At 47.6% G+C, this 10,540-nt stretch overlaps 1 protein-coding gene across 1 annotated transcript in view; it reads right to left on the bottom strand.

Annotated features, from left to right (window-relative positions):
• Plpp3 (phospholipid phosphatase 3) overlaps nucleotides 1-9,549 on the bottom strand; it is a 79,247-nt gene extending 69,698 nt beyond the window's left edge. The window contains exon 1 of the mRNA XM_005353498.2: nucleotides 8,966-9,549. Within this exon, the coding sequence (XP_005353555.1) occupies nucleotides 8,966-9,104 (139 nt within the window). The 5' untranslated portion in view covers nucleotides 9,105-9,549. The remainder of the gene's footprint in view (nucleotides 1-8,965) is intronic.
• Nucleotides 9,550-10,540: the final 991 nt, after the last annotated feature.

The following is a 10,540-nucleotide window of genomic DNA, read 5'->3' as shown; positions in this document are numbered from 1 at the left end:
CCTGGAACTAGCTCTTGTAGACCAGGCTGGCCTCGAACTCAGAGATCCGCCTGCCTCTGCCTCCCGAGTGCTGGGATTAAAGGCGTGCGCCACCATCGCCCGGCGGGACTTTAAAACATTAAATGAAAGAAGCCAATTACAGAAGACCTCAGATCATACTGTTGATTTATGTGAGATATCCAGAATAAACAAATCTATGAGAGAAAAAAAGTGATTAGTGGTTGTTAAGACCTGGGAGAGGTGCACAGGAATGGGGAAGGATTAGTAAAGATCAATCTTTTTCTACAGAGATAAACTCTGCAGTTGGTTATGGGAATAACTATCTAATTCGGTGACGACAATAAAACCCATGGATTGTGTGCCTTAAGTCTTAAATGGCTGCATCACATGGTATTGTGAAAAACATCCCAACAAAACTGTTTCTTAAATATCATTATAACATGAAAAAAAAAAAACCCTTACACAAAACCAGGAGGGTTTCCGGTTTGTTCTTGTCAAGGGGCATTTGAGAAAAATCTGATGTCCAGGGCGGAACAAGTAGGTGACTTGCAGTCTTAGTTTTGCTGTGGGGCGACACACAGAGAAACATCCACTAGTCATACCACAAGGCTTTCCTCTGTAGGTACCATAGGTCGAGTGCAGAACAGGAGGCTGACCTCACCTCATTTTCCAGGCTCCCAACCAGAAGCCCGGGGGATACCTGTGCTCTCTTTGCCAAGTCCTTCTCCCTTGTGTCCCCACCGCCCTAGGCTCAGCTCTCACTTGCCTCAAGTCCCCCCAAGTCTCCAAGCCAGAGATCTGTCTCCCCAACCTGAGTTAGATTATAATAGATGAATCCTCTTTTCAGAACTTTTCACAATTATACTAATTTCAAAGACCTCTGTAAAACTTTTCTAACTTCCTCTCCCATTGTAAAGGAACCTTGGATTTGTGGAACACTGTAGCCACCTCAAAACAGCATGGAAATTCCTCCCCCAAATGTGGAGCTACTATAGAACCTAGCAGAGCTGCAAGATTACCATTGGTAACTGTACGAACATTCCCGTAATAAAAAGAAAACAAATGACAAAGATAAAACTCCCATTATTCTACTGGTCCTCTAAATAATGCCCAAGGTCCCCAGCTGATGGTCATTTCCAGCCCCGTTTTTCAGTCTGTCATTAGCCTCTTTTCTAGCCACGCCACTGGCCCAATCTCTCCCTGGTCCTCCTGTGCAAATGGACCACGTGACATCCCCAGCCTCTCCCTCCCCTCTCCTCCAGCACCCAGTTTGGTGCCATCAGCGCCATCATTCCCAGCTGTGTTTCTGCAGGCCCTCCTTTAAGGCTCCCCTGTCATTATCAACCAAGGGCTGTTTTCCCTCCCCTACCTTGGAAATTCCTTTGGGGTAACCTAGGACCCCATGCCCACAGTAGGTACTCCGGGAACATCCGTAGAGGACAAGACTTGAAAGGCAGGTGCAAACACAGACTTGGTGAAATCCCTCTCTAGAAATTATACAGACTGACTCTGCAAACTAATTGGAGGTGGGGGGAAGATATAAAGACGACATCAATAAGCGTGGCTCCTTCATGTCAGTGTAATTGTGTATTATGTGCTTCAGGGATACATACACAGGAACCAGCGCACACTGCTTATTATGACAAGGCACTTATCCTGATTTGCATTTCTCTGCAAAACTCTCCAGGCATATCATTTTGTTAATTTGTGACAAACCTCAAAAACACAACCATCAATACCCTGATTACAATATGGACTTTGAAAGCACGCAGAAATCAACCGGGTCTTTCAAAGGCTTGCCCGTGGGCACGGCTCTTGCCCTCGTTGTTTGGTAAGGTTGACGCTTGGAGATTTTAATGCAGATCATAACTTATAAATTTACCTGGACCTAAGCAAAGAATAGTATTAAGAAGGCATTCAAAGATAAGGCCGCCCTGGCCTTTGAATGGTAGCATGTTCAGTCAACACATGATCTTCAGTAAATTGTTAAGTTCCAGACTCCGTTTCATCCTTGAAAAGATGAGAATAAGTTCTACCGCAAGAATCGTTCAGGAACATTTTAAAAAGCCCAATCTTTGGAAACACTGAGTTTCTTTTCTTTTCTCCTGGGATACATTGTAAAACTGCCATGCCTGTTCAAGCTCCAATCAGTCAGCAGCAAGCTGAGGCACCTTCTAGAACAAGTACCAGTCGGAAGAAAAGGAATATATTAAAAAATGCCTAGTCCTCCAAACTCACCCCAGGAGCCTCCGGCCTCACACAGCGAAGTGGACTAAAAGTGAAACCTGTTTGTCTCGTTCCTCTTTTGACTGACACACAGCAAGGGAAATAATGGAAGACTCTCAGAGCTGAGCCACATGAAAGGTATCCAATTTCAAACACGGGAGTATCAGAAAGGCAAGACCTTGTTTCTCCTCCTACTCCTTCACAACCCCGTGGCAATTACTAGCCAGTCCAGGCCTCAGGTGAGCAGGGCATTGTGCTGCCATGAGAAAAGAGGCCTCGGTGGGGTCAGATCATAGTATAACGGAGTTGAGAGAGAGAGAGAGAGAGAGACAGAGAGAGAGAGGGAGGGAGGGAGAGAGACAGACAGAGAGAGAGAGGAAGCTTGAGAGCGCACCTGGGCTCTGACTGTAAAGCTTGGGTTTCTCTTCTCAGGCTCTCCACCATTCATTCCCTCCTCCCTCCTGAAAGACCTGTGTTAATAAGCCGGGCGGTGGTGGCGCACGCCTTTAATCCCAGCACTCGGGAGGCAGAGGCAGGCGGATCTCTGTGAGTTCGAGACCAGCCTGGTCTACAAGCGCTAGTTCCAGGACAGGCTCCAAAACCACAGAGAAACCCTGTCTCGAAAAACCAAAAAAAAAAAAAAAAAAAAAAAAAAAAAAAAAAAAAAACTAATAATCTTGGTATTACTGACAAGACAACAAAATTCTAAAGATTCTGTGAATCTAGGAAATGGAGAACTGTCCCAGCGGTTTATTATCACGGCCATAGAGAGGCTGAGTCCACCTTAAATGGATACACAGTCGGTTAGGTACGAGTGCCAGCAACTCTACTGTCAAGTACGGTCTTTAATGTTCCTGCAGCTCTGTTCAGAGCCCTGTAGAACAGGCCACACATATTTGGACTTTGGAGCACCTCTTCCTTGGGCTGTCCTGAAAAGTGGGAAGTGAGGAAGGACACAAAGCCCCAAGAGGGTGTGGTGACCAGCAGCAGCAGGCACTGCTCTGGCCTATGGCTTCTACAGCTTAGCATCACTATCCAACCACGTGATTGGCCCAGATAAGTAGCCTGGTACCCCTTTCCTTAACAAAGCCCCCCCCCCCCACACACACACAGGGAGCAAGCATTTTATTTATTATTTCCAAAGACTGGGGTTCTTGGAACTTCCAGTCAGCTTCCCCTGCACTGCCACAGGACAAAAAGAAGTAAAAGACCCCAAATGGGTCATTTGTTCCCATCCTCTCCACCTTTCCTAAAAGAGTTGTGTTTTTTTTTCCTCAGATGTTAGAACCATCTCTTTTACAAAGGAAGAGAACAGCAGCCACCGAAGGTGACCGAGGTGCCTGCCCTTTGACCTTTCCAGACAGGTCAGAAACCTGCCACTGTTTCTTCAGCTAATGGAAACCATTCATGTCCATTCAGCCAACTTCTCTTCCTCAGACCTTTTCCCTTTAATAAGTTTCAGGAAACTTTGCAAAAACAAGAAAAAAAAGAAAGGGGGGGGCTTTGCCACAGAACCCTGGAGGGTTAAGGAAAGTGGAGGAGTTGAAAATGCTATCTTTACTAATGCAGACCACGGCAGCAGGGCCCCTGACGTTAAGAACACACTTTCTAACTCTGCACACCCGTCTCTCACCTCAGCTACAGGACCCAGGCCTGTCGTGTGCCCCCCTCCTTGTCCCCCCACTTTGCTGACTTTACACAGGAGGAAGCTGAAGCCCGGAGAGGTCAAGTGACATTTGTCCAAATCACACCTATGGGTGTGAGCTTTATGCCCCCTGGCACTCTCAATCCCAGGGACTCTGCAACCTGCACTGTTTTCCCAAGACTCTTTCAAATTAACTTGGAGCTATTTAAGCCTCTATTTAGCAATCTCCTGTACGCCCGGTTCACCTTTCCCTCACACACCAATTCCACATCTCAGAAGAGACAGAGGCATGGTCAACAACAAACCCAAAACACAGCCTAACAATGCAGAAAGTGCTGGAACATTCAGTGCAGGGACAAAAAGCCCACTGCATAATTCAACCGCCCTTAAGACATCGAGTTGTTACACAACACAGTGATTCTAAAAGTGGCCTGATAAAAATTAGCCAAGGATTTTATAAAAATACAGGATCCCAGGGCCTGCCCAAAGCCCCTGGGGAAAAGTAGAATTTGTATCTCACACCAGATGGTTCTCACATCAGGTGAGTTCATTAAACATGGACATAAGGGACACTACCCACATTAAAGATTCCTCTCGATACTGTACAGAGCCAAACTGACTAGAGAGGTGGGGCTTCTCCCAAAATATTACTATCTACATAGAAAGGAATCCCTTGACTACGGTGTCATCAGCATCACGCTGTGACCAACTGGGCTTTGCCAACCAAGACAACTGCACAGGAAGGGACAACAAATCTCAAATTGACAGGCATGCAAAGGGCTATAAATAGAAGGGCCACCAACTGCCATTTTGGAGATCTCCCACCCAGGCAGCTACCTCCAAGGTGTCTCTTAAGAAAACTTTAAGGAAAAGAAAATGGGTGCTATAAGTGGGCGGCAATTTTGGACAATAAGGAGATAGGTTTTCCACCGTCCTGGAAAAGCCAGCAGTGTCTAGCTGACGAAGCGCAGGCTACCCTCATGTTTGTTACAATGCATGCAAGATAGTTGGCTGGGTGGCTCAACAGCGGATTCGTGAAAATTTGTTCCTATATTCTGTGGCTCCATGGTACATTAAGTTATCAAAACCAAGACTGCTTCATTGAGTGATTTCAAATGGCAGTAAACACAATAACAGAGCCACAAGAACATGAGAGGCCTGGGCTGGGCTTGTTTACTTGTGTGCTTTTGATTACTATGAATTCCAGAAAGCAGGTCAAAGGACCCATGTAGCCAAGAGGAGGGGAACCTTCCAGTTAATACCAAGTTAGGCTAATTTTCTTCATTATTTCTTCGGTCAGATCTGAGGGTCTTCCAGCCTATCTGTTGTCGGCATAGTCACAAAACTGTGAAGAGTTAGTTTAAGATGACCTAGCTTCTCTCCTTTGCTGCCATATAAAGAAATCCTTACACAGAAATTTCAAGTGAATTTGCCCAAACCACACAGTGACAAGATCGGAACCTCAGACCTCTAGGCTCCTTTTTTTTTTTTTTTTGCAACAGTCTCTAGGAAATGCCAAAATGTGAAGCTGGGTGGTGGTGGCACACGCCTTTAATCCCAGCACTCAGGAGGCAGAGACAGGAGGGTCTCTGAGTTCAAGGCCAGCCTGGTCTACAAGAGCTAGTTCCAGGGCAGGCAACAAAGCGACACAGAGAAACCCTGTCTCGAAAAACCATCTGTTTTTCCTCTCTGTAAGATTTGGATCCCAGAGTATTCAATGGTTACCCGGGAATTTAGACATAATCCCACTTAACAAGTCATTTTCCAGGGGGAAAGAATGTAAAGTTCATGAAAAATCAGTGTGTCTACCAACATGCAACTAGATTTGGGATCAGCCAGCCACCACCTAAGAAACCTTGGCTTCTATGTGGCAGGGTTCCATTCTGTTCTCTACACCCCACCGCCCCTCTCATCATCAACAGTGCAACAGTAATCATGAATACTATGCGAACAGTAACAATGAAACTATGCATACTACTTACAGAACCAGCTCTAAGGTTCTTATCCCAGCTGTTGCAAATCAAAACTGTCAACATTTTAGAATAGCCAGATTGAACGGTGTGGTTGTTGACCACCCCGTTCTGTATTGCTGACCGAAGAATTAGACATCATTTATCCTCCTGCTTTGATCCAAAAGGATACCTGGGGAACGCAAAGAGGATTAAGAGGCAGGTGCTCTGCAACCGAGCTAGAAGGTTTTCATGGGGTCTGAATTTCAACAATCTCCAAAAGGGATAAAGGACTCTACTTCTGCCAACTGAGAATCGGGGACGATCTAGTCTCTGATAATCTGCTCTTCCTCTGGTCTATAACACGGAGATGGCTTTCTAGGTGGTACAGTGAAAAGCATATTAAATGATTTATGTTTTTAAAAGAGACAAACAAAAAACTTAGACAATAGGAAAGAAATCTCTGTGGTTCTCCTGGAACTCCATACACCAGAACTAATGTGAAGAGGAAAAAAAAGGTGATAAGGGGGTGTTTAATTGAAACAAAAGCAAAAGAGACTTCAGAAAATCTACCATGCAAAGATTTGCAATTGTATTTAAAAGCAATCAATGGACAAAGGTAACTGTAAATGGGTGTAAGCTCCTGGCAGGGGTTCTCAGCCAACACATTCTTTTGACCTTCAAACAAGAGGGGACTTTTTGGTTTTCACCCAGAATTTAACATTCTGAAAAGGTATCTGAAGCAAGTTAAACGCCTTGCATATTTCCACTTGCACAACAGGCACAGAGCACATCAGCTTTTAGTTTTTCCAGATACTAGGAGACGAAGCTTGGTCAATATTCCTATGGGAGAATAAACAGAAAACTGTCTTTCTTCCTAATATATTAGTACCCTGTAATGCAGACCATATGATCAATAAGCTGTAGAAAAATTAAATCATACTGACAGTCTTGGGCAAAAAAACTGAACCAAGTAGAAACATTTTTTTTAGGATTGCAGTGTGTTGAATATTAAAATCACATGTTGTATTATTAAGTCTTCTTTTGGAAGCCAGAGTTATGTTGCATAACCACCTCAAGATACGTGGTAATCTTTCAGATGGTTTTTCCAATGAAAGGTGTTAGGAGCTATTTAAGTAGTGGTGCTGGAATATAGTTGGTGCGTATGTTTAAGTTGGACAACTGGTTTGGGATTTTCTCTCTGGAGAGACGCGCACATACACCACACCCTTTCATTCCACCCTGAATACACAGGAAAGCATATTGGGGCGTCATTGCCCCTGCTTACACTATAGTTGACAGGTATATCTCTCTGCACATTGCCCAACACTGGTTTTCCTAAGAATGCAGCATCTCTGAGAGCAACCCCCCCTTCTGGTTGGGCCAGAAGAGTATGTAGAAGCTAGAGCAAGGAACACGTGGGGGGGGGGGGAATCCAGCTTTCCTAATGCTAAAGCAGAGGCAGGGGGTTTTTCTCCTCCTGCAGTGAAAGCGCTAATCCAACCTCCCAAGGACACACTCAAACCCCAGGAGAACTCAGACAAGTTTGTCGCACACAGACAGCTTCAACCTTTTCAGTACTTTGGCCTTATTATCCCCTCTCCCCCGCACAGCCCCTCCCCCCAACATGGGAGGATCTTAAAAAACTCAACAACTCATCTCTCTCCCTCTGCATTCTAATAAGCCTGCTTGCCACCAGGAAGGTAGGCCTGCCGTGACAGCAACTCTACTTAGCATCACTGAGCCGGGAATGGGATCCACAGGAACTACAAGCTCCCTTCCCTTTCACAGACTGCAATCTTACTTTCAACCCCCTCAGTCTGAAGAGGGCCATACTTAATTTTAAATTCTAAGAAAGCCACCGGCTCACAAAATTCTCGGAGGGTAATTGGGCAACAGCAAGAGCAAGAGGTCAGCGCCTAAGAGTCCTAGACAAGGCAGCAAACCCAGGGTGGCACAATCTGCGGAATAATTCCCTTCCAAGGGGACTGGAGCCTCCATGCAGGAGTTCTATTTGTGGGGAGCTGGACGGGGAACACAGATGTTTCTTCAGTTAGCAGTGTTGGCAGAACAGCTCCTGGACGGCATCCGAGTTCTTAATGCAGGAAGGGGCCTCCCAGACCATCTACTTGAACCCACTCATTCAACTGAGGGAGAAACTGAGACCAAGGGGGCATTGAGGTGGCACATCCATCTAGAGGCAGAGGGGCAAGGCTTTGGTGACAAGTTTTGCACACCTTGGTTTACATCAAAATTCGCTTAAGAGAAAAAAAAATCCTATTTTTACTCCAACCTTGGAACTACGGTGGATTCGCGTCGTTTCTCTCTCCCCCGAGCCTGGTTCAATAAATCCCCCCCCCCACACCTCCTTTGAATCCCACCACCCTTCCAGCTGGAGCTTACATCTGTTCTGCAGAAACAGACGTGCGCTAGCGCCTCAACTTTGAGGGAGTGCAGTTCAACTTTAATCCCCAAGCAAGACCATGGCTAGCTTTCCCTCAGTGGCCTTCTGGGTGAGCCCGACTCCTAGCCCCTGCTTGCACAAATCAGGGAGTGAGCTGGTTTAAAACTGATGCCCGCGAAGCTACCTACCACCTAGCATACAGTAGGCGCTCAACAAGTGATGCGCTCCTCGGTGCCCAAGACCCGGCTGGGAAGAGCCCAATCCGGTCGCCCTCCCTCCCCGGGGGCTTTCAGTCTAGCGAGCAGCGAGTGACACGGCCAGCTTGTGCGACTGGCCCTGCAAGGCAGAGCGACGAAAGGGGTGGATGTTTACATGCAGTCGGGACCAGCAGTGCCACTACCATAGGAGCCCGGCTCGCCCAGAGACCTAGATAGGTCTCGCACAGACTCGGATGCAGGGAGGAGAGCCACAGGCTGCCTCCAGATCGTGGAGCTCGAGCTCACACCTTCCGAGGGACTGTGTCCGGCTCCCAACTAGAGATTACCCTTAAGGAGCACTTTCCAGCTGCCGCGAATGCACAAGCACGCCCCAACTTGTGTACGCAGGTCTGGGATTGGGGGTCCGGGAGGGCGGGGAGCTCGCGGCTAGCACGGCGCCCGGAGGATGGCTGCGGGCCTCCGGGGCTGACAGCGCGGCGGGGCCCCAGGCTAGGAGGGAGGTGATCAGTGGGGCTGCGCTCACCCATGAAGAGGCAGAAGAGGTCGAGGCAGATGAGCAACACCCGCTTGCTGCCGCCCTTCCTCGGGTTGTTGTTGAGCGCGGGGCTGCCGCCGTTCTTACTCTCGGGGACGATCGCCTTGTCGTACTTGTAGTTTTGCATGGCGCTGGCAGCGGAGAGCTTCCCGGGACGCTGCGGGCCGCCGCTGCTCAGGAGCGGAACTGCGGGCTCGGGACGCGGCGGCCGAGTAGTTCCAACTGCAGGCGCGGATAGGTTTCCCCTCTGGGCGCCTCTGCTTTCCTCTCAAGCCCAAACTGTTCGCTAGTCCAAGGGGAAGAGAGCCAAATCCCGAGCAGGAACTTTTGCAGCGCCGCGCTGCCCGGGACGCGCACGGCTGGCGTGCGTCTGCGTGCTGAAGTTTGCGAGTGGGCAGCGTCGGCGTCCCGCCACAGTCCTCCGCAGCTACTTAATGAATGGAGCGGCGCGGAGTCCTGCAACTCCGCGGCGTCCTGCAGCTCTCGGCAGCGTCTGCCCAACTCCAACTCTGCCTCCTCCTCCTGCTCCTCCTCCTCCTGCTGCTGCTGCCGCCGCCCGGGCTGCCGCTGTGATCGCTCGGTTTGTTTTCTGAGCTTATATTTCACGAGCTCCTTTAAAAAGCGAGGGGGGGAGGAGAAGGACCTCCTTACTTGGCTTCGACAGGATTCTGAAAGCACAGCCCCTTCCTTAAGCTGCCTAAAACGTAGGATAATTAAGGCCACATTTCCCCCACCCCCTTTCCAAAAAAAAAAAAAAAAAAAAAAAAAACCCAAACGAAAAAGTTGCTCTCAAACCAGAGAATCCGGGAGCCCCTAGCGTTCAGAAACTCCAAAGTGTCACAAAAGGAAAATATATATAAATAAAAAGAAAGATTTTTTTGCTGGCCTTGGATTAGGTAGGGGGGGCAGTGGGAGGTCTGTAATACCAAAATGCATTTTTATTTATTTACGAGTTTCAGCCTTGAATGGGATTATCCTAAAAATACAATTTTCAAGGAAAGCTGGGTTTGTTGTTTTGGTTTTAACACTCAGCACGGGATAGTTGTGCTAGGTTCATAAGATAATATGATGTAAAAGACTCCGGAGTCAGACCCCCTGTTCTAGACCCCTGCTTTGTCTCTGTGCCTTAGTTTCCCAGGAGTAAACTGTGAACACTAAGTGTCTCTCCCCAAGCAGCCGCCGTGGGGATATAATTGACTAATCCACATACGCTTCTAGAATAGCACTTGTACCTCAGAAGAGCTCCATAAATTGAGCTGATACTTTTATCCCTGAATGTGGGAATGGCAAATCCAGGTCCATCGGTGCACCCCGTTGCTAGTCCAGCTAACCTTCAGTGTACCTGTCCCATCCTGGGGAACTCCAGAGCAGTAAGGGTGTTCTTGGCCTTGACTTTCAAGGAATCTAACGTTTTCCCTTGGATGCTCTCATAATGTTGATTATGCATTGTTTCGCCTTCCCTTACATCTTCCATAGCACACACACACAGTGTGCAAATGTACATTCCTTCCAGGGGTCTTTATAATACACACATGGAAATGGTTCTAGCTTTTTTTTTTTTTT

The sequence above is a fragment of the Microtus ochrogaster genome, chromosome 10, assembly GCF_000317375.1.
Source record: "Microtus ochrogaster isolate Prairie Vole_2 chromosome 10, MicOch1.0, whole genome shotgun sequence".
NCBI classification, from domain to species: Eukaryota; Metazoa; Chordata; class Mammalia; order Rodentia; family Cricetidae; genus Microtus; species Microtus ochrogaster.
The sequence above is the reverse complement of the archived record's forward strand: the minus strand, read 5'-3'. Positions and strand labels throughout refer to the sequence as shown.